The sequence below is a fragment of the Aquila chrysaetos genome, chromosome 4 (assembly GCF_900496995.4).
Source record: "Aquila chrysaetos chrysaetos chromosome 4, bAquChr1.4, whole genome shotgun sequence".
NCBI lineage: Eukaryota > Metazoa > Chordata > Aves > Accipitriformes > Accipitridae > Aquila > Aquila chrysaetos.
In genome coordinates this window covers 4,802,494-4,827,421 of record NC_044007.1, presented here as the reverse complement: position 1 = coordinate 4,827,421, position 24,928 = coordinate 4,802,494, and the positions used below count along the sequence as shown (strand labels likewise).

Below are 24,928 nucleotides of genomic sequence, written 5' to 3'. Positions count from 1 at the left end.
ACTGTTGCTAGTTTACTTAGTCCCTTTTTTTTTTTTTTTGAAGTGGAATAAATAAATTCACTGAATTAGGATCTGAACTAGAGTTATTCAAGAAACACAAGGATAAGCAGATTATTATTTGAAACAGGTAAACATGCGTAGGTATTGTGGTTTTCCTCTTAGCAACCTTCACTTTCTACATAGTCTAAAAGACATGTATTTCAGGAAAATAAATTACATCTTTCTAATAAAGCAGTTCAAATGAAGTTATTTAATAAGCCGCTTGTCTCTAGAAAACACCAGTTCCAGAGAGAGATTTTAAAAGAATAAAACAAGCTCAGAAGAGTTTTACCCTGCTGCTACTATTTTGAATTTAAAAAAAAAAGGGGGGGGGGGGTAAAAAAGCAGGGAAAAGTGTTGCAGATAAACAACTTCCAGGAACAAGAGCACATAACAGCGCTGAAGTTTTATAGTACACAACTGAAAAAAACACAGAACTAGATGAAAAGCAGCAAAATTCATGGTACCATGATGAATAAGAAGAGCTAAGTGGCTTCTAAGAAGCTTCCTCCCACATTCATGTACAACCTCCTAAGTCTTTTATTACAGTATGTCAGAAAGCATTTACATTCAAGCTTTTCTTAATATATTCATTCTTATACTATGTTGTTCCACTGCTATACATCGAACACGAGGTGACAAGTCTGTTCAATTACAATTTTTTTTATATCTATACACACAAATACACTTTTTTATATATACGTACACAGATAAGATATGGCACTATGCTGAAGCTGTAAAAAGATTCCCAATTAATGGCTAAGAACCTACCATGCTTCTATAAATATTCCCTGGTAATTATATTGAAGATTTCAGTCTCCATCCTGAAATCAGTTAATTTAAATATTATAAGACCAACCAAACTAGCTCCCTTTTGAAAGATTTATCGGTTAGGCAAAAACAACTTGCAGGTACTTTGTCAACTAAAATACAGTGCAGTGCATTAAAACCAGTTCATTAGTGCCAGTTAAGTAAACCCCACTTAAACTCATAATTTTACATCAGGTTTTAATTTGCATTATATTCTCTGTTCAGTCTGATTAAAGCTTCATTCTTTTCAGCCCTTGAAATCAATAACTTCTACCTTTCCAAAAATTAATTTACATCCTATAGAGGACCCTAGGGAAAATGCTGTCTTAATTTAAACACAGCATTCAGGAATAACATTCCTTATGACTACAAAACATTGTGAAGTGCTGACAGGCTATGTCTATATTATCAAGTATTGCAGCATAAAAGGAGAGAAGCTGTAGAGCAAAGCAGCTGGTGCCTACATTACACACACTTCAGGGGATTACTTGTGACAGTCAGCATAAGCAGACCTTCTAAGAGAAGGTTTCCAACACAGGATCTCTTACTTTCCACTCTCAAGAAACAATATCACAATCAAGTCTACTCTAGAAACTCTTTTACATAACCCTGGCTCAGCAACAAATTGTGATATTGCCATTTTTGCCAGTTTCCTAATAGCTTACAACTGTTTGGAAAAACAAAAGCCACATGACTAATAATCTCTTTCCTCAACACCATAATCTCATTCACTTACTGTTTCTTTCTATCTCTTCTAATCATTAATTAATTAACCAACATACAAAAAGGGTTTGGGGTTTTTTTAATTCAGGAACATTGTATTAACTAAATCACACTCATTTAAATGCTCCATCACTCCTTCGAAAGAAGTCATGCTTCAAAGATGTTCCAACTCCTTCCCAGTAGATCACAATTATCCATACACCTACTATTATTTAATATGGTTTCTTATAATTTACCCAGTACAGATTTACTGAACTCCAGATGGGTTCATAGGATGGAATTTGGTCTACCTTACTTCACGAGAAGAGTCGATGACTGGGGTCAGGTGCAGACACCTAGTCAGTACTGAGATAGCCATATATGTGTAAAGGAAGAGATGAATCTTGTCACAAGAATCACTGGGATGGCCAGGATCATCAGGGTGACTAGGATGCAGACATCTACACTGGAGATAAACCCACCTCAGTGAGAAGAACTTCCATCGCTCTCTGAACTCTTAAAAAATGCAGAGATGCATTTGCCATTTGTAATTTTAAAATGAGAATGAAGACAATTTAAGAAATGCATTAATTGATACTGTTAGTAGTTCAACTATTTAATTTTAAAATTCTTTTAGCATCTTTGAACCTTATCTGGTACCTGAAATTTATTACTACTCATTTTACAGTTCAGATCACTCCCCACCATAAACCATTTCTAATTACACTTTGAAACAATTCCACAGATTTATTCTCAAGGATCAAGCCTCGGAATCTTCCTTCCTAAAAAGAAAGCCTTGATCAAAATTTTCCGATACAGGTCAATCTTCCCTGAGTGTCTCTTTTTATACCTCAATTATGTTTCAGTTCTGGCAGACTTCCTGCTTCTAATATGTTTGAAGAAGTTATTAGCTTTCATGAGTTCAGCAAGTTATGCATCAAAATCTTTTCTGGGCTAATGTTCTCCCCCCTCCCATTTAATTTATCAGGGTTGACATTCCCTTCTACTTTCTACATTTGGACACCACATCCACTTTTATACACTAAACTTTTTTTTCTCCCCAATTGCATTTATTTTGCTGTTTAACTACCCTTGCTTTTTTCATTTTTTTTTATGTGTTTTAATGGAGAAGGAGAATACACTTAAAGAGGATCTACTATGACATCTTTAAGCAGTCTCTATGCTACCAGCAAACAAACATACCATTCCTTTTAATTTCTTCCCATTAGCTTCTTTACTTTTATGTATCTCCTCCTTTCAAAGTTTAATACTACTGTCAAGGTGGATTTTTTATTTTAAAATCAGGCCTTCGTATTTGTTTATCCTACATTTTATTTCTAATACTTATAATCTTGTTTCCTGTGACCTAAATATGAACAACAGGAGGAAAAAAGAGGAGGAACACTATGGCAATAGGCAGAAGGAACGGCAAACAGGGTAGCAATGGCAACCAACCATTTCAAACTAAAAAAAATGAGCTGAAGCTCTCAAGAACTCTTGCTACAGCAGTCTAAACAGGGAAAAAATGATAAAGTCATAGCAAGACATAAACAAGAGAACGGGATATGGCTAGGTGAACATATGGTAACAAGTTGCTCCAGCAGTCCATCAAAACAAGAGGTGGTTTTAAATTATTCCATGCTCTAGAGTAGCAGCAATTATTTATAGGTTTATAGGTTATTCTTATTCCTTTCTCCAGTGAAATGCTATTTAGTCAAATCTGTTTGGGGAAGTATAACTCACCAAGTGCCCATGCAGCTTGATTTCATTTTCCCAGGTGTTTGGGTGGAAATTCAAGACAATGTTTTAAGTAAAGATCCTCAGAAATTGAGTTTGGTCTTTACTGCTGCCAGTCTAGGCTTGGCAGAAGGGTTACACTTAAGGGCATTTACACATTTGCTTTTGGTCTAGCTGTCAGTTTTTACGAGCCCAGTTTAATATTCTTTCTTATTTCCTATATTTCTACATAGCAATTTGAAATTTAAATAGCACCAAGTGAATGCATATGCAATCTGTTCTATAAATAAAAATGTCTGTAAAATACTGCATAGTTTCCTCTTTCAAGCTGTGAGATAGAAAGGCATATTTCAAGAGTTGTCAGACAGTATGTCTGACATCATCAAATTACGATCAGTCCAGGCTTAACCATAATTTCTAAAGATAAACAAGGTTTGGGGATATTTTTTTTTTCTTAGATCAAGCTCATCCCTTCTTTGCAAAAGGCACAGACCTCACCCCGGCAGTTGACATGTCAGCCATCACCTGAGCACAGCAGTCTTGAAAGGAGGATGAAAAGGTTCCGAAAGCAATCTCAGATTTTTGGCATGCAGTCCCTGGTCCTCCAACTACCAACAACTCTAAGCTGTCAAGGCATCAAAACTGTCTGCCCAGCCAACACTGACAAGTCCATCACAACTGATCTAGAGGATGAGGGGAACTGAAATAGCATTCAGCATAAATTTTGGCAGGAATTCTTCATCAAGGGAGGATGATCTCAGCACTGGCTGAGAATAAGCATCTTTGGGAAGGTGAGAGATTGTTTTCATGAGAAAACAGCCTGGAGCCAAACTGAGAAACCTCTAAAGTTTGCATGGCATGGACCAACGTGTCATGTGATTTTGAAGTGCCAAGTAATAGCCAGTACTGCAGTAGGGATAGAATCCTGCCACCATGGAGTTCAGAATCACATGAATGAAATTTAGACAACTAAGGATATTTCTGAAAATTCAACTCAGGACCTCTGAAAGGAACAAAAACCTTTTTCTTAGGAAGAGCTATGTTTTTAGCATCCCACTGACCAAGTGTAGCCGTGGCATGCAGTTGCTATCTGAGATAAACCATAAAAACAACCCCTCACCAAGTAATGATGTCAGGCACTCCATGGTATTTCCTGTGCAATGCCTATATGGAGATATATAAAGTAGGCATAGTGAAAATCAAAATCCACACACAGAAATCCCTCCTAAAGGAGACTGATGAACTCTGTTGATAAGGTTTGCTTCTGAAGATGAAATATACAGCTACAGCAAGGAAACCCCTTAAAATCCCTCATCACATGCAAGACCTCATCTGTCCCCTTGTTGAAAAGTGTCATAACAAGTCTTTCACTAAAGATTTCATGTCTTTCAGCAGAATCAATGACTGTGGCCAGGGTGATGAGTATCCACTCTGGGGAAGGCATGCCTCTATCAAAGGGATATTTGTAATGAAGCCCAGGATATAATTTTTAGTTTGCTAGGGCTAAAACAAATTTCTTCATGACATCAGTAGAAAGATAACCAAGCTAAAATTATTCAAAGTCTTATACTCAGTGAGCAAAGAAGGCCTGATAACCAGATCTGCAAAACTGGAACAACAAGCGTTTTATTTGCCAAGCTCCCAGACATTTTGTGGTCATGGCTGTGGAACTCAGCCTATTTAGTTTTTGGTCAGTGCTGCTGCTGAAAAGACTAAAGGCAAAGGTCATCACAGAAAGACTGAATTACATGATATCTGCTATTCTGTCTTTCTGGTGTTGAAAGGTAAAGATATACATACATGAGAGGCCACATGGTCATTCTTCAGATTGTTACTGAACATGGTTCTGTTTCTGAAGAGAATATTCCTGTTTATCTAGGGAATAATAAGAGCAGCAGAACAGACGTTTTGAGACACCAAAGGCCATGCTAATGCTGTAATAGTACCTGCGCTGACAATCCAGTTGGATAGAGATGCACCTGAAGGGTCCCAAGAGAGCTCAATCATGTAGGCTGTATCCAAAATTAATAACCATGATGGAGAAAAGAAAAAATATGGAACATTGTCATTTGTCTTGTTACCTTTGCCTGCTGACTATCCAGGATCAACAGGTAGAACTGGTGTCAAAAGGCCAACGTGCACCTTCACTTTAGCCTCCACAATCTAAAACCCCTGCCAAACTGCCTTGGGAACCAACCTCTGTCCTTAAGTCTAGTAACAGAGGATGCAGCTGGAACTAAAAGTGGTATCCAACGATGTAAGAATCAACCACGTGCAGGAATGACAGGAAGGCACCCTAGGACGTTTCAGGAAGTACCTCTAGATATTGTTCTCTCCATCACCTACTGTTACTCATCTCAAGAATAAAGACATCCAGAACACTAGTCAACAGATGAAAAATGACTGCTGCATGTTTAATGCAAGGCAGAATCATCATAGAATCAGTAGTGTTATTAATTAAGTACACAACAGACAGAGCATTGGAGATCTCAAATGTGAAGCCTGTCATCTCACTAGAAGGCTGAAAAGAACTAAAGCACAACAACAATCACAGGACAGGAAGATCTTAATGGCAGAGGTATACTGAAAAGCACTGAAAAGGGTATGTTATTTCCCAAATAATAAAATAGACAAACTTCAAAGATCTTTAATGAACTGAACTCATCCACAAAAAAAAAAAGGAACGAAGCATTCCTAGTTTCATCCCATACCATGAATGGTGAGAAAAGGTCACCTCAGTGCACTGAGATCCTTGCCACCAAAAGCAAAACAGCAGGCATGAAATTTAGAAACCTACTGAATGTCTGAAAGAATGTGAACTTGCAGGGGTGACAGACATGCTCTCTGTAAGTGGTTTCTGTGTGAACAGTCACATTTTGATAATAGCTGTTTCCAAGTAACTCTGTGTTTAGACAGGCCCTAATAGATGAGCTAACTCAGAATCACTTGCACACATTACAAATCACAGTCCTTTTAAATACTATGGGTATTATCAATAAAGATCCACAATAGAATATTGGGGTTTTTTCCAAGTATCTGACCTTACCCAAATCAAATTCAGTGTGAGCTGTACACCCAGTGTTATATTTCAAAAAGCATTATGCAAAAGAGAGAGATTTAATTCCAAGCAACTTTGCAATTGCACATTTTAATTCTTATTTAAAGAAAGAGTGATTCTCAAGGGCTTGTTAACATTAAAACATAATGGCTTGAGATTAGAGAGCTTTTATGCAGAATTTGGTACCTCTTTTTGCTAAGCAGAAGATGGCATTTTACATATTTATGTAACTAAATAGCTTAATTTTAAATCAGACTGTTCGCTTCCATGTTGTTAAAATAGTGACTGACATCTCCCATTTACTTGATGACACTTTTTATTCAGATTTGCCAGGCTGCATGGTTGGAAATTGTAATTCAAGTAAACATATACAAAAGCTGTATTTTAAAATAATTACCAAGTGTCATTCAATTAAAATATAAGAAAATTTTGTTGTAAACACCAACTAGTTTTGACTATGCATTTGGGTACCACAAATAAGAGCAAGAGCTTCTAATTAATAGATCTTTCATTATAACTACTACATCTCATCTTCTGAACTTCTATTTGAAGTGATCAATTTTTTCTGTTTTCTGAAGTCCGAGTATCTCAACTTCAACTGAACTAGTAAATGAACAGAATTAGATTAACAAACTAGAATGAGAGAATATTCCTTTTCTGTGCCTAGAAGCAGCTAATCCTGAGACAAAAAGGGTTAGGAAATCAAGTTCCAGTGCCAAATGTTTAGCTGGTAACTTCCTTTCAGCTTAAGAGTTTTCACTTCTATTTATTCTGTTTTTAAAGATGCTCTGCAAACTACCTGAATTTCAAATGCAAGTGTAGGATTTAACATATATTATCAATTACAAGCTTTAAAAATATGAAGTTTATGTGATTTAAGAAAAAAAAACACATTCATGGAAAACCTTTCTATGCAACACAGAAAAATAAGAAAAACTTAACATTCTTGAACTCTAATGCTGCTGTATTACTTCAGATAAACTGAAAATTACTGTATTACTAATTAAACCTTTAACTGGTTTAGAAAACCTGGAAGTTTCAGTCATGTGATTATCAGAGTTACTAATTACAATAGTTTTTAAAAGTTCATAATCTAAGGGAAACAGTTCACAGACTTAAAATAGTAAGTAGCATAATCCTATGCATTCAAATCATCTTGCTTATGTCCTTTACTACAATCCGAGGTTGAAGGGGTTTTGTCGGTTTATTTTTTCCTATGCTAAATGGACCCTTGCACAACATCACATGATATCAATCTCAGAAAACTTACCAAAAAATTACAAGCCAGAAATACATTTCTAGCACTGTCATCCACACTCTAGCTAGTTTGGAGCACCACTAACCATGTCTGAGCAACATGCTATCAATAAAAGACTTAAAACACAACAGCAAGTGCTATTTTGGATGTCTTCAGGAGAGGAGAAAAACATTCAGCTACTTTTCAAACACATTGGAGAACATTTAGTTTGATTTTTCAAAGATAGTAAATATCAGTTATCATAGGTCTTATGAAACTGGAAGCTCTACTCAGAAATACAATGTCTGAAGACAAGAAGCACAGAAGTTGTTTCTCATCAAATGTGGACATGCACAGTAGAAGAGTTTAAAACCTTGTCTTCAGCCAATCTTTCCATACTGTTGTGGTTTAACCCCAGCCAGCAACTAAGCACCACGCAGCCGCTCACTCACTCCCCCCCCACCCAGTGGGATGGGGGAGAAAATCGGGAAAAAGAAGCAAAACCCACGGGTTGAGATAAGAACAGTTTAATAGAACAGAAAAGAAGAAACAAATAATGATAATGATAACACTAATAAAATGACAACAGCAATAATGAAAGGATTGGAATGTACAAATGATGCGCAGTGCAATTGCTCACCACCCACCGACCGGCACCCAGCTAGTCCCCGAGCGGCGATTCCCCGCCCCCACTTCCCAGTTCCCATACTAGATGGGACGTCCCATGGTATGGAATACCCCGTTGGCCACTTTGGGTCAGCTGCCCTGGCTGTGTCCTGTGCCAACTTGTTGTGCCCCTCCAGCTTTCTCACTGGCTGGGCATGAGAAGCTGAAAAATCCTTGACATTAGTCTAAACACTACTAGCAGCAACTGAAAACATCAGTGTTATCAACATTCTTCTCACACTGAACTCAAAACATAGCACCATACCAGCTACTAGGAAGACAGTTAACTCTATCCCAGCTGAAACTAGGACACATACATAAATCAAAGAAGCTTCATTAAAAGTCCTGGAAGATCCAAGGACCTTTTGAGAGCAAATAAAGTCTACAGACAGAAAGATAATTTATTCCAGTTTATTAGTTCCTTTCAGTTCCTCTCCTTCGTCCACTACTGATTTGATCCACTAAACTGAGGGAATTCACTGGCAGGCAAAGACCTGAAGCTCACCAGCAAAGTCACCAAGGAGACACGTTTACTCCCATCCTCTTTATCGTAAACAAGGGACTAACTTAAAAAAAAATGCACTTTCTACCTAGCTTACTGTGAATCAAAAACATTTTTTAAAACCTTTCATCACTAGTTCAATCTCATTAACCTGGGTGATAAACAAACCTGTTTGAAATATTTTTCCTAACAAATATAATACAAATATAACACAAACATAACAGTTGTCACTTTTTCCTTTTCCAGGTGATTTTGTAAATGCTGTGTGGCCCTCCCCCACAAAAGGGTCTTCACGCACATCATTACCATTTCTGAAAATCATCCACAGATACATTCATTCCCTTGTCATCCACTGACAAATTTAATAAATCCCACTTAAATTTATTGTGGAATTAATTTTTTTTTTTTTTGAAAGAAACCACAGAAACTTAAGCCTACCGTCCTAGTTAAACACTGTTTAATTCAATTCCATCACGTTCAGCTTCTACAAGTTCATTGTCTCAAATACAGAGACAAGAATCGTGCCTACTCCCTTAGATGAATTCTGTATCCACACTACGAATGTTTCATCAGAAAACATATTTCATCAGAAAACATATTTCATCAGAAAACTCATGGTAGATTCAGTCTGAACTACCGTAGAGTCTTCTTTTCTGAATTTACTTTTCAACCTCAGCTCCTCTCAATCTCTTCATTAATAGCACTTACGAAAGCTGCTAGTATTTTTAAATAATGCTTCTTTTTTTAATCCACATGCAAATTAAGCCCTCTAATCATATTCTTAATATTTACAGAGGAAATACAGCATTAGGCTTGAGGCAGTCAATTTTCAGATGGAAAACACTAAAGGAAGTTTTATATTAGATACTACACATCAAGGTCAGAACACTAATATTTAAAGTTAGTAACACTCTATACGTGATTGATTACCATCAACAAGCTACCTCATGCATTCACAGAATTCCCTAACTTCTGTGCCCTCCAGTACTTCTCAAATCAAATATATTTCAAAACAGTCACATTATTTGACTGTAAGAAAGTGCAAATATCTCTTTCTTTTAAAAATCATACCTTGATCAGAAAGAAAATCCAGCATGGTCTGGAGAAGGAAAGACAGATGCCTGACACACAGAGCAGGATTCCCCATTCTTCTGGAAGCATATACAAGTTCATGAAGCAAACGCATCTGTACTGCAGCCCATCCTCTATGAGTTCCTATAAAGTAAGCAGTCATTCAATACTTTTTAAAGCTGGAAGTCATCACAAACCAATTGGTTTTGGTTTTCTTTATATACTAAGCAGTAATTTAATGACACTTATAAAAATCACCCAACGGAACTAATAATTACAAAATCCAAATCTTGTACTCAAAACAAAAGAAAAATTAGGATCTTTGAGTTTGCATGAATATTTAAATGTGAAAGCAATTTTTGTTTTATATGCTTGTCTATCAACTAATAAATTTATCATCAGAATTCAGAAAAAGAAGTTTACACTTCCCATGAAGTAAAAACAAAATGATACAGAAAACCTTTAAAGTTTTATGTTTTTTAAATTCTCTGAACAAGAAATGCACATGAGATTTCATACAGAAATTTCATTTTTATCCAAATCAAGTACTACTTAGCTCTCTTTAAAGATCAAGCAAAAGATATTTTCTCTGAATGCTTTCCTGGCCATTAAGTCAGTAAAAAGCAATAAAACTACAGGACATGAAGCACATTTCCTGATTTTCAGTCTTTAAAAACTAAGTTTCAGACTATAAATTATTTCGTATTTGCAACATATCTATGGTAACAATAAATATATCATCACAATGTAACTTTTCTTTCAAAAGCATAATATGCAGTACTTTTCATGAAACTTAACCTGCTTTTAGTAGTAAGAAAGAGCAATACTTTTTAAATAACAGATATTCCAAAATGTGCAGTACTTCATAAGCTTCTAAACAGCCTTCCTTCTAATATTACCCTTCAGCATTCAGCAAACTTTTCTGGAAATATTTACTGCAACCAAACCTTGAGAGTTTATATTTTGCACACAAGAGTCTCATTATTTTTCATGTGTGAAAGGTCGTTCTTATCAAGTAGCTCTTACAGTTTACAGTGATCTTCCCATATGTCTCTGAAACAGCTATTTTAGGAGTAAAATCTGACAAAGCACGTCAGTGCAACATAAAGGTAAGGTAAAAATGAAAGATAAACACCAATCACGTCACTTTTGGGGTTTTTTTAATTGTCACTTCTTGCAGAACTTCTACAACCTCTTCTCCCAACACAGTCCCATCCCAGTCCTCTCCTTTTCCATCATAGGCCCCAGCATATTTTTTCCAGCACATTCCCTCTTCCTAGACTCTTTGTACCTTTCTGTCTAGTCCACTTGGCATTTTCTACCTCCTCCCACACACCATTTCTTTCAGTGACTGGTAAAATCACACCAGTTTAAAAAAAAAAAAAAAAACAAACCAAAACTAACCATCCACATGTACAGTGGGTCATCTGCATGCCTGTTTAGTCAATGGAGCTAAGAGAGTTTGGAAAATATCACCTAGTGGCTAGACAGATGAGTTTTTCCATATTCTCCCTTGACTGAACTGATGAAATAGCTCCATTATTTCAATGGCTAAGTGACCTAGCGTATACAGAAACAACTACACTTAAAATTGAACTTACAAGACAACATCGAACTGGAATGCTAACAATAGTCAACGTACTCTCACAAAACAGAGAAGAATATTCCAGCTGCTGTTCATTCATATCTAAACCAGTTCAGACTTTTCATACTGGTGAACTCCACTTCCTTTCCAACAATACATGCTCGGCCCATTGCTTGCTGCTCCTCTCCTGCAGCTACAACATTTAGCAAATGGTCCCCAAAAATGCTAGTATACAAAAGAATGCAAGTTTTTGGGCAACATGGAAAGGTTTACTCAAAAAGAATATTAGCTGTCTCTTCCTTTAGAGGAAAAATGCAGCATAGTATACTAAAATCAAGACAACTTTTAAAATTATTACTTTATATACAGCTTTAGATAACATTGATAAAATTGTTGAAAAATAGCTTACCTAAAGAAGGGCAGCAAGCAGCACATAACTTGCAGAATGTGAACACAGTATTTAGCAGCTACAAGAATTGGCATGTGTTCTTGTGGACTATTTTTCCTTTGGTTATTAATAGATGCAATAAAATAGCAATTCAAACGATATATAGCATCTAAAAACTGTTGAAATGTCTTAACCAAATGCTAGTCTTACAGATAACATCATTTTAATCTAATTTATGGAAAAATGTGACATATTTGACACTACAGATACAGATATAATTACAGTATATGGATGTATGTGTGTCTATATACAAAAACATGTAAAAGAATCTTTCATTCTTTCATTGTAAGATCAAACAGCAACAAATACCAAAAGAAATACATTTTCTGATACACAAATTGAAAGCACTTTAATTGAAAAAATACTCAAAATAAAATATGACCTTTTTTGTACTGGGAAATGTATAATCAAAAACAAAGACATTTTTGAAAAAGAGTAGAAATGAAGCTCTCGTAAATAGAATGTAATTATTTGCTGCAAACAGAGGAATACAACACCACAATCAGCAGTAGCTCATAGAAATTTGAAATTATTGAAAGCAACACTAAGAAACAGTGAAGGTATAGTGTTAAAGAACTGCTCTATTTGCCACAGTTAGTTTCAGATAGGCAAATTATTTTGGTTTAATTTGAAATCTCTCAAGGAAATTATAGAAAGCCAGTTGAGTGACCTACTATGCTAATCCATAATTTCCCAGAGACACTTACCTTTGCTGAAATCTTTAGGATCCAATGATAAGCTATAGCCAGGGAGAGTTTCTAAAAGCAATTTGTAGCAGGCCCTCCACCCAGGTTCTGGGATGCTAGGTGCAGCACACTGCATTGCTGCTATACGCTTGAAAAAAGCAGACTTTCGGTGAAAACCAATACGTTCATACAGCTCAGAAAGAATGCTGTAACGCTGGATTTTTTCTTCTTCTGAAAGCTGAAATTCAAAGGGAAAAGAGAAAAGGATAGTTTTTAATTAAAATTTTAAAGCATACATCCGAGTTAAAAAAAAAAAAAAAAACAAACACACAAGAGGAAAACAAATGTAGTAGACCTATCTCCAACACTACAGAAGGCTAGTGGTTTTGCAACTAGCCAGTCATGACAGCTTCTACTGCCAAGAAAACTTAAGCTTGCTTCAAGTTCAACAGCTAACAAAAGCAGAAAAGATAGAGTTCTTTAGCAACTTTATTTGTTAGTAGTACTAACAAGTAAACAGTCAAAACAGTCAACAACAGCTAAACAGCTCCACATTTTATGGAAATTATTTAACAAGATGTTTTTATGTGCATAATAAGAATGCAAAAACATACCACTTCCAAAATGTATTGATTTACCAACTTAAGCATTTTCATCCCTTTAAGATTAAATCCAATTATTAGTCTTGAAATCTCAGACTATGAAAGAAAAGAAACTACTGTCTCAACTTTTATATGTCTCTGATCTTGTAAACCACAAAATTTTCATTCTATGATACTATACATATGCAGACTGCCAACTAGTGAGGAAGGATTTAGTGAAAAATTAAGCCCTGTTAGGCTTAAAGTTGAAACAAACTTGATGAGTGACTACCAACATGTGCTTTAGTTTATCAATATATTGGCACAAGTCTCAAGTAATCATTCTTTCCTCTCTGTTTTGAATGACAATCTTGCTTTGAAATCAGACAGCCAAGAAGAAGCTGCCGCAGAAACTCTGGAAGCTACCAACTAGTTCAAGGCTACATCCCAGTAACAAGCACTGTTGAGTTCTGAAAGTGGACCAATGCTGACACCTAGTGCACAGTATCTGGCATGCACAACCAAAAGCAATATATTTTAAATTAAAGCTGTTAACACGTTTTGCAAAAGTGTTTAAAGTGACAAACTTCATACAAAAATAACACTAAAGGACAGAAACAGCATTTCTGCAACTCATTCTTCAAAACTGAAAGTATCAATCAGTGGATTCTCTGCATTTAACTTCAGATACTTAAAGCCTTGGGAAGTCGAGAGATGCTAGCCACACCAGTTAACTTTTACAGAAATAATTAGCTCTTATAAATTAAGCTTCAAAACATCTTTTAGTCACTTAAATACTAATATGATAACAAAAAAATAGTCTGTTTTCAATAGTCATTTCTAATTTTGGACATAGACATATAAGAGACCTCAAAGAAGCCTAGAGTTTTCAGAAGGCGCCATGACCTTATCTGATAGTTCGAATCTTAGTACTTCAGGATATAAAGAGACACAGACAGATAGAGGGACAAAAAGAAAATACAGAACAATTTTAAACCAGTTTATTGGAATCCCCAAAAGCTATCATTCAGAAAGAACATGAGGTGTCAGATTCAGATTACCTACTCTAACAGAAAAGAAGCTGCTCCACCTTTTTTTTCCTCTTTTTTCCATTTATGTCATTTTAAAAATGTTAGCACAATAAAAAAATATGGCAGCAGAGTTGAAAAGGGCATAACTGCATGATCGCGTACTAAAGTTAGAAAAACTTTAAAAAAAAACACTATCAAAAGCTATTCCTCAAATACATAATACTGTCGATGTTCACACACCTATGGAAACTTAAGTTTTTAAGATGAGAAAAGACAAGGTCATGCTATTTACGTAGACAGCAATGCTTACTAATAATTGGAACAACTATCAAAGAGGCAACAGATTCTCAGAAAGTTTTATTTTTATCATATCTGAGTAAGTTTTTAACAGTGCTACCTAACTTGTTGCTTAATGATTGTCCACAAAGTTACTCAAATATTTTCTGCAGTTGCAGGAAACTGTTTTTTCATCTCCACAAAGACAGCAAAATTGCATTTTCCCTCAGCACAAATAGTTATGTGTTACCACCCAGGGATTTAAAAAAAAAAAAAAAAAAAAAAAAAAAAGAGAAGAAGAAGAAGAAAAAACAAACCACACAGATAGTCCAAGTAATTAATTCTGGGAAGACTGCAGCAGGCGTTCTGCAGGCTGTTACTGTAGCATTCACAAACATCTTTCCTGACTTTACAAATTTATAAAAGCTTAAAGCGGCTGCAAAAGAGCCAACCCCTGAAGCACAGCATCTTTTCCATTTGGTTAATTTTCATTTAACTGTTATAACAAACCAAGTTAGCAATTGTACCTGTAAAGGCTGTAGTTCACTATCCAAGCAACTGAGCCAGTTTTTTCACAGGCTTGTTTCAAGAGGGTAGCTTTTTATTTGTTTTTTAATTATTCCTTACTATATTAAAACTCTATAATCTCACTTTCTTTGTAATTAGATGTTACAATTTATCCCTCATAACTGGATGCAAAGATAAGTCTTATTACCCTACAGCTCTCCTATAATCAGAAAACACCAATTACGTAACGTTACTACCCTGCGTAGGAGACCAAATATATGGAAAGAAACTAGTTTTCCTGTTTATCAGAGGCATACACTTTATCCTGTTAGGTGTTTTTTCTGCTGTCAAATATTGGTTGTGCTGATGTTCCCTCTACCCCTCCTTTGATTTAGTCTAAATTATAACTATTATCTGCTTCCATGCTATATACAGTAAGTCTTGAAAAGCTGTAAATATAATTCCCAGCCATACCCCTCTTTATGGAAAACACATTCCCCAACACTGGAAAGATTATCTTACTGCTATTTCTCATAATAATGCTTTCTAGAAACACTTCCACCCAAGCAAAAGACAAAATAGTAGACGTGCAGTTACAAGCTAGATGAATGTCATCCTTGATTGAAATCAATAAAGGTGAAGAAAGGTTCACAGCTCAGCAGTGGGCCTCAATGCCCAAATAATCAATATGGTCAAGGTGTTGGTTTGTTGGGTTTTTTTAAAGCAACCACATACTGAACTTCTACAGTGGCATAATGATAATAGCAGATATAGCTGACATCAAGAAATGAACAAGTGATCATTAGGTATACAAGGTACAGCAGAAAATTCAGTGGAAAAGACCCAACCCAAACTATTAATATGATTTAAAAAAAAAAAATTTAAAAATCAATTAACACCAATATCACTTGAGAAGAAAAATGATCATGCTCCTTAATATCCAATTTAACATTTCTTTTTTTCTAGAACACATCTACTGAGTACCATCATCATCTAGTTGGATCTCTCATGTTGTGCAAATGGTAGACTTACACTCAGTGATACAGACTCATCGTAGAACAGCCAAGGCTGGAAGGGACCCTTTTGTGAGAAAGGGAGTCTAGGTGAGATTATCTAGCACCCTGTCCAGTATCATCTTGAAAACCTCCAGCAATGCAGACTCCACCATGTCCCTAGGGAGGTTATTCCAGTGAATGATTGCTCTCATTGTAAAAAATTTTTTTCTTATATTGCAATGAAGCCTCTCCCAGCGCAACTTGTACCCATTGCCCTTTGTCTTCTTCATGTGGCTCCTTGTGAGGAAAGAGCCTCCGTCCTCTTTGTAGCTGCCCTTTAAATACTGGAATACTGTGATGAGATCCCCCCTGAGCCTTCTCTTCTCCAGGGAGAAGAGACCTAACTCCTTCAGCCTTTCCTTCCTCATCAGGCAGGTTCTCCAGCACTTTGATCATCTTTGCTGAACTCCTTTGTATCCTCTCCAGTCTGTCTGTGTCTTTCTTGAACTGTGGGGACCAGGACTGGACACAATACTCCAGGTGCTGCCTGACAAGGGCTGAGTAGAGTGGGATGGTCACATCTCTTAGCTAGCAATGCCCCTGCGGATGCAGCCCAGGATCCAATTTGCCTTTGCTGCTGCAGCAGTGCATTGCTGACTCCTGTTCAGCTGGTTGTCTACCAGGACCCCCAGGTCCCTTTCAACAAAGTTGCTCCCCAGCCATATAAAGATCCTTGCTTGTACTGGGCTCTTTGGTTATGTTGTCCCAGGTGCAGGCCTTTGCGCTCGTCCTTGTTAAACCTCATACAGTTCTTGCTAGCCCACTCTTCCAGCCTGTCCAGGTCTTTCTGTAAAATGGTTCTCCCTTCTGATATGTCCACCTCACCACCCAGTTTGGTGACATCATCAATCCCATCATTCAGATCGTTTTTGAAGATGTTGAACAGCGTGAGGCCCAGTATTGATCCCTGAGGGACCCCACTTGCGACAGGCTGCCAGCCAGAGTAAAAACCTTGGATCACCACCCTCTGAGTGCGGCCTGTTAGCCAATTTCCCACCCATCTTGCCGGCCACCCATCCAGTCTGTATCTTGCCAGTTCGTTCAGCAGAAGGCCGTGGGAAACAGTGTCAAACACTTTGCTGAGGGTTGCTAGATGATATCTGCATTAACTCCCTAAATTGTGACTGAGCTACAACAAAAATATGTAATATATCTGATTTTTATCTCAATATTTTCCAGACAGTGGGAGATCTGGCTTTATATTTTATATAGCATGACAATGCATACTGAGGCATGCTTTACATGCACAAAGATTTATTTGTGGGGTCAATAGCTGATGGCATACATCAAGTTCAAAGGTTCTTTAGGGGAAAAACAAAGCAGAAAGAGACCAGAAGAAAAGCAGTGGGGCCTCCAGAACACCCTTCTCTGGTTCTCTCCAACGCAGCAGGTGACAAAAACAATGATGCCTTCTCACCATGCGTTTTCACTAGATGCATTTCATCAGGACCCACTCAAACCCTTAGTTGTTTCTATTTGGGACATTATTAGAGCTGGCTGGGGGAAGCTTTGATCAGGGCACGTGTTGCATGCTGACTAGCTGCCAAGCTTTGTACTTGGGTATTATTCGTTAATACTTATCAGCTATTTAAATGACTTCATACTTTGCCATTCACTAAGTCTTATTTTTTTCCTCTAATGTAAAGTGAAAGTTTCAACATTGGTGGTGTCAGGGAGGAGAACAGGTGATTCTCACAATGACAGTAATTGCTTCCATTAGAAAAACAACATAACAACACTATTGGAGTTTGCAGGCCGCAAGAACAACAAGGGAAAAATACTGCCACAGCAGCTTACATGAGAGGCTACAGAGCTGCCAGCATAAGACAGACTACAAAATTAAAGACAAGGCACTGCAAGGATTATGGCAGTTAAGGTACTCTGCAAAAAATTTATGATTGTTAGGATAGCTTATCAATTAATTAATTTCTCATTTATGTTGGGTTAGAAAATTTACTCCACAAAAAGGATTCTCTGCAAATGAAAGTATTCTACCTCCCTCATAAATTTGCTGTCCCCATCTGGGCTTAATAAACTCAATGGTGTGGACTTAAACTGCTAGTCTTACCAAAACATAATGAGCAAAAAGGAACAATGGTAAGAAACCTAACAGCTTTTTGTGAATACTTTCAACCACAGCAGTCTCTCTGTAACCAGTGACACCAAGCCTGAGACACTTTTAAAGTGTTAGTCTTGTTCTGTGCTGGTACTGAGCATTTTTCTCACAGTTCCAAATACCGATTTTCTCCTCTGAATTCCTTTCTGATTTGGCCTAACCAAAACTTCACACTACAAAACAAAAATTCAATTGATTAACAACACTAGTCAGACTCTTAAGCTCACTTTGCAACAGGCCATTCCTGATCTGCTCACAGTTTCATTGAACAAGATACAATCAAGGGAAAAAAAAAAAAAATCCATTGCAGATCTGTCCCAAGCAGCTATTTTTCCCTTGTACATCGTCACAACAGAACAACAATGGGATTTTTTTCCTTCACAAGGGAAAATAACCAATAGAGTCTTTAATCTCAGACTAAGTCCTCGTGTTTTTAGATGAGCCCTGAATACCTTTTAAACCAGACTCATGGATGTGAAAATCCTCAGAAGTCAAGTCCTAGTGAGAAGGAAAGTAGTGATACAGAAAATAAACTGGAGTCTCTTGAATCTAAGTACTTTCACACTTCAGTATAATCTCTCAAATGGGAAGAGAAAAATAACTGGACTTTCCGCACTGACCTGGCGAAGGTTGATATAAACTGCATTCTGAAGAAACTCAGAGGCTTCCATGCTCCTTTTCTGTATTGCCAGGACTCTCACTGCCTTCACACAGGCTTCCAGTTCAATCACACCAGCATTCTTGTACTTGAAGAGGGAGAAAATTAAAGTAATATTGAAGTATTGCACCTGTTAGATTTTATAAGTATTTTTGCTCAACACATAAATCAGCTGTCACATCTTCCAAACCCAGCAATTCCTTAATGCTAGTGACTATACTGAAATTATCAACATATGCCCAAGTGAAAATTAAGGTGTTATCTAAAATATTATTATGCAAAACAATGGTTTTCAGCCTCTTCACTCAGTTTTCTCATTTTGAGACACAGCACGGCTTCAGTCTGAGAGTTCAGACGAGGAGAAAAGGTGGGAATATTAGTATAATTTTGGATAACCTCATATATATGATGGGTGTGGGTAGTGTGTCTGCAGCAAAGAAATAAATTCTGCCTTCACAGTGTAACAGGTACCTAAGCAAAAAGGTCTGTTTTACAGTAATTCATCAACACTTGAACTGTTCTATCATGATAAATGAAGAATTAATTTTGCCTTTTCTACTTATTACAAAATATGCTATATAGCACAGGAAGCTGTAGCAACAGAACTTTAGTTTTACTACATCGATTTTCTCTTTAGTTAGAACTATCACTGATGACGAATTACAAACCATTCTGAGTTTTCTAGTATCTACTTACAAAACATTTTCTGTAAATGACTGTTTCAGTTATTTAGCTTGCTTAAGAAAGGCAAGAGACAATGTAGATGTGTATTGATCTGTTTGAGCTCAGACAACAAACACAGGCAATTTTCTAAACAAACAATCTGATGTAGTTATTTCCTCAAACAACACTGTTATTGGATATTTGAGTTGGCCTATCTCCTGCTGAAGTTAAACTCTGTTCAGGTATTTATCATGTTTGAAATCTAATGGGAGAAATAAAGCTCAGAACAAAATGCAAGTTACTCCACCAAAGCAGTTACATATTCCTCTCTTGTGCATGTATATCAACAAAACAAATCATTGGAGATTCAATCCATTTTTGAAGATGCTACAAAAGTTTCTTAAGCACAGTGATAACATAAAAAATATGCAGGAAGTGCTGCTTCCTCAGCATTAGAGCTAGGAGTTACTCTATCTGTAGGTACAGACAAAAGCTAACTATGCTTGTCTTGAACAGTTATAGATCAGTCCTAAGACAAAGCTCTTCGTTATTTGCAAGTGAAGATGCAGTGAAGCATAGTTATTACTTCCTGACAACATAATGTATGTTATTATCAAAATATAAATATCCTGCCCCTAAGTCCAACAAAGTCCAGTAATCTTATACTTCTAAAGAAATCATACTCTTTCTAGATGAGCAACTTACCCTTAAGGTAACATAAAAAGCTGAATGCATACTTGAGATTTATTGTTATATTGATGGATTCAAATTTATCTGAAACTATCCCCAAAATTCCCACCTTTCATTGCTCCTGATCATAAATTAACTCATGCACTCAATTTATCTTGTTTCATTTGGAGAGTCTCCCTTCAACACAGTCATGGAAATGCCACATCATATTTACATAGCTTAGCCTAAAGATACTTTCAATATCAAACAAGAGAGATACCTGAAATTAAAAAGTGATTAAAGCATAAATAACTACACTGCAATACGATTAAACTTACCTTTAATGTTGATGTGGATACTGAGCCACTATTGCCACAGTATGAAATAATTTTTTTCTCTTCTTATTATGAATACAAACATCAAGCTACCTTACTATCTTATGCTCTGAGCATTTGCACAAAAAAAATCTAAAAAAATGCTCCAGTAGAGCTGAAAACTGTTTAATTTTTCTAAACCCTCTTTTAAGAATGTTTGTCATTCACATTTCCTCCATGACCCTGTACCTCTCCACATGCTCTAAATACTAAATTTCCAGACTCTAAACTGAGCACTTAGTTCAGTAGTATAAATTATTCCTATTTCTTCCATTATCATACATTTTACAAATTTTATTGCACATGCTTTAGAAGATCCTCTGAAACCAAAACCACAGTAGTTCAGTGAAGTTTCTTAAAAATAAGTAGGATTACCTTGCCGTAGTAAGAAATGGCTTCTTTATATTTATCTATGATGTCTTCAGGACTAAGGCAGTTCTTGGCACGTCCTATCTCAGCACTGGTATCTGCATTTATACCATTTGAAGTCAGTGCACCTAGAACAGAACAGGGTAAGAAATGAGCAGAAGGACTTTTAGCAAATGCTAAATATCTAAGAAGAAACTAGGATATACTGTAGGTTTGACCAAAGCATACACAAAGAATACTTGCCCTACCTAGAAACAAATCATGCCCTACCTAGAAAACAATAGTTCTGTTTTACTACGCTATTTTAAAGAGTACAAGTGAAAAATTGATTCCATCATAAACCAGCAAACAGGAAATAATCTTGCATTTACTAAAAAACAAATATATTCATAATCTTTTACACTTGTCTGAATATTTAGACTATGAATAAAATATTAGGTTGTTAAAATTAGATTATGGCCACGTCTGAATATGCAATTTCAATCTTTGAATTATTCTACTTAAAAATTGTACTTGTAAAGCACACCTAAGGAAAAAAAATATGCATTTTTTAATAAACTAATTATTAGAAAAGTTACCTTCTCCAATTATTTAAAACAAATACTTCTCTTCCCTATGTCTAATCACAGAAAACCAAGTGTTACATTGTAACAAAGGCCACCAAATCTGAGCCTTCCACATTAAAAAAAAAAAAAAAAAATTACCTGAGGCTCAGACAAAACAGTAAGAAATTGCTTTTCTTAGATAAGAAAGAAGGCGAGAGACAGAAAGAGTCTTTACGTACATAAGGGATAAGAATCTGAAACAGAAGCCAAGGAAATCTGGGGTATTACAAAGAACATGAAAATTTTATTTCTAGAATTTAATTTTATTGCAGAGTTAACATAATAAAATTGAAAACATACATCAAAGGTTTGGCAAGGCTCTGTACCTTTTTACTTATTACTTAATCTGTAGGGTTATACTGTAATTTATTTCTCCAATAGGTTTCTCTACTAAGATGGCAAAGAAATCGTCATGTTTCAGAGCTGGACCTAACTCTCAATAGACAGTTAAAAACTACTGTGAAAGATACTTTCTACTCTACATATTCAGAAATATGTTATTTTACATGCTCAAATGCTAAAGCAGCTTTTTTATATGTTTATCAACCTTAAAGAATCATACCAAGCACATCTGTAGATTAATACCTTAGGGTTTTTATGGAAGTTAAGTGCAAAATCTTTGTAAGTGATGACTGAAAGAGTCACTTAACACTACAAGACTACATGTGACCATTCAGGTTTGTCAGTTTAAAACAAAAAATTAAAAATCCTCACTACTCATGAGAAGAAACAATCTTGATTAGAATTTACAGGGAAACAATCATAGAACTAAATCATTTATTTTGTGCCAGTTACCCTTCAGTCTCTTTGTTTCCTGAAGATTTATAGCCAAAACCTGAAGCATCAGGAATCAGTACTAGTTTTGGCAAGTGGCAGTAGCTATCTGTACAAATGCAGAACATATGCAAGTAATAAAAGAAAAGACTTTGGAAACATGCATGAAAATAATGTACCTGGATCAATGAGAACTTCTTGTGCCCCTAAAAGGAGGAACAAAAATGATTTTTTTTTCAGCCTTAAATATAGCCAACAAAATAAGCTCTCATAATGTTTTATAACTAACATCAGGCTTGAACAAAATTATAAGATTTATTAGAATCATCATTGCTATTTTGAAGGACTACCAATTATAATTCAAGTAGTCACCATATGTTAGATCTCATTTTGTTAAAAAAAATAAATGTAAAAATCCCATAAACTTGCAATGAATTCCAAGACACATTGAGAAGAACTGAAGAATTTTCAGTGTATAATTTAAAGCCATATCCTTTTTCTCCTTTTTCTTTATTCTTGTTTTAGTTGGCAAGTTTCTGTCACAATCCACTTACTATATTTTAAGATCAGGTCCTACAATACTTAAATCTCCTTGTGGGAGCTCATTTAATCTACACAATACTCTAGGATAACCTTTTCAAGTAATTTTATCCCTTTCAATTGTCATTAATTTCACTCCATCAAATTTTCTGACTAATTGAGTCATGCCAACCCAAGAAGCCAGACTACTCACATAAAATAGTTGCCAGAAGTATTGCAAAGTTGGATTATCAGATATGTAACACCTTGTTGCCCTAAATTTTGACTAAACATGGCAATAAAATTGTTAAGATCAAGGGTTAAGCAGTCAAAAACAATTGCTTTATGAGCGAGACAGGACCTCCCTTCAGTTGATTTGCTCAGACTCCAGACTAGTAAAGTAGAGATTTAGAGCTAGATCAAAAAGATACTCCAACGCTTCATTCAGGTGTCCTAATTCTTCTTGGGGAGGAAGAAGGTCAGGTGACAAAATTAAGAGCTTAGCACTTCGAACAAATAAAACACAATAGAGAAACTCAAAACAGCTAGTAAGCTAAACACAAAGCAATATAAACTCAGCTTATTCAACATACGAATCACATAGACAGCAGATCATGGCCAGGTTCCTGGCCAACAGGAACTAAGCAACTCAAAATCTTCCTTTACGCTGAAGGCTGCAGAGACGAATCCAGCTGTTCAAGGGGACACAGCCTAAAGCTCTCCCCCTACAAACAAAAGGTTTTATGAATGTAAGTCAGACTTCTTTAAAACATCAAAGTTCCCTTTTCACAATTGGCAAGATGCTGCAGTCCAAGGGCTCATGGCAATGACCAAGGAAGAAACCTGTCTGTAGAGCAGGCAAGATTCCATGTCTCCTTCCATCAGACAAGTACTTTAAACACTATGTTATCGACTAATTCTCTTCTGAATGAACTATTCCTATCAAAAGGGTTTCAAAAGAAGCTGAAGGGTACACCAACAAAAAAAACAGACAATATTCTGGTGGTTACAGGTAGGTATGAAATATATTGCAATGCTACTTAGTAGGGGAGAAAAAAACCCACACCAAAAAAAACCCCCTTGAACACTGCCCTCTTAAGCTTGTGCTCTGTATTATACAAAGAGTGACGATATTAATACTTCCCTTTCCAAAGACGTTTCTATATAAAGCAGACACCACAACATTTTTTGAGCAGCCAGGTCCTGTGCTATAGCCTAAAAATGCCAAATGGTGGAAGTCACAGGAGATTCAAGAGAAAGATGTTTCTCTTGACCAGGTCTGGGCACAAAGGCAGTACCAAGAAACCCTGTCCTGTTAAGGCTGAAGTACAGGCACAAGAAGAGGTGCAATTCCAGGCACATCAGGAAGCAATAAAGGTAACTCACATCTATATGTCTCAAAAGTAGGCACGAATTGAATGTCAGTTCCAAGTATGGCATTTCTTGATTTGCACAGAATTTGGAAACCCCTTTTGTTTCTGGCCTTATCCTACAGAAAGATACGCTGGAATTTGTTCCCCAGATTAAATACTGTCCTCGCAAAATTAATTATAACAAAGTAGATTATAGACAAACGTGCAGTTTGAAAAGATTTATATGAAAGGCACTGCAAAGTCAAGAAAAGGTATTGAAAAGAAACTTTCAGAAAACCTTGTAGGAAAAAGACATCACAATAATAGCTGTTTGGCTAGACAGAGTTCAACAGTTCAGATCTCAAAACATTAAGAGATCATAACTGGAGTTAGGGAACAGTATCTAATGGACCATGAAGTAACTTTTTCATCTGCAAGGGATGACAAAAACCCTGTAATCAGTTTTTCTTCACACAAAAGTCCTTTGCAAAATCCTTTCACATGAAACTAAAATGTTTTTAAAATACAACCACACTAACAAGTTTGCAAACAGGACTTTGAATGACAAGACAACAAATACAGAGAAGCAGCAATAACATACCCAAAATATATATTCAATTATTCTGATAGCTGTGATTTATTTGTCACCTTCTTTAGTAACAAGGAGTACTCATTACAAACAAAAAGATTGCAACATCTACTGTTAAATATTCATTGAAAAATGGACAAAGGTCAATAACTGTGTGAAATTATACTGTAACAGCCAACATAAAATGTACTTATAGGTCATGGGACCAAATGCACAGATTTTAATGGCTAGATATTATATGAAAAATTA

General features: G+C 36.1%; 1 protein-coding gene across 4 annotated transcripts in view; it reads right to left on the bottom strand.

Moving 5' to 3' along the window:
* TRAPPC9 (trafficking protein particle complex subunit 9) overlaps positions 1–24,928 on the bottom strand; it is a 519,558-nt gene that overhangs the window by 475,776 nt on the left and 18,854 nt on the right. For 3 of the 4 annotated variants that reach the window (XM_030011866.2, XM_030011867.2, XM_030011868.2), the window contains exons 5-9: positions 22,399–22,425; positions 20,847–20,968; positions 18,728–18,853; positions 12,563–12,779; positions 9,823–9,966 (exon numbers count right to left, since the gene is read on the bottom strand). In XM_030011866.2, the coding sequence (XP_029867726.1) occupies positions 9,823–9,966; positions 12,563–12,779; positions 18,728–18,853; positions 20,847–20,968; positions 22,399–22,425 (636 nt within the window). The remainder of the gene's footprint in view (positions 1–9,822; positions 9,967–12,562; positions 12,780–18,727; positions 18,854–20,846; positions 20,969–22,398; positions 22,426–24,928) is intronic. The other variant, XM_030011869.2, reaches the window with a different exon arrangement.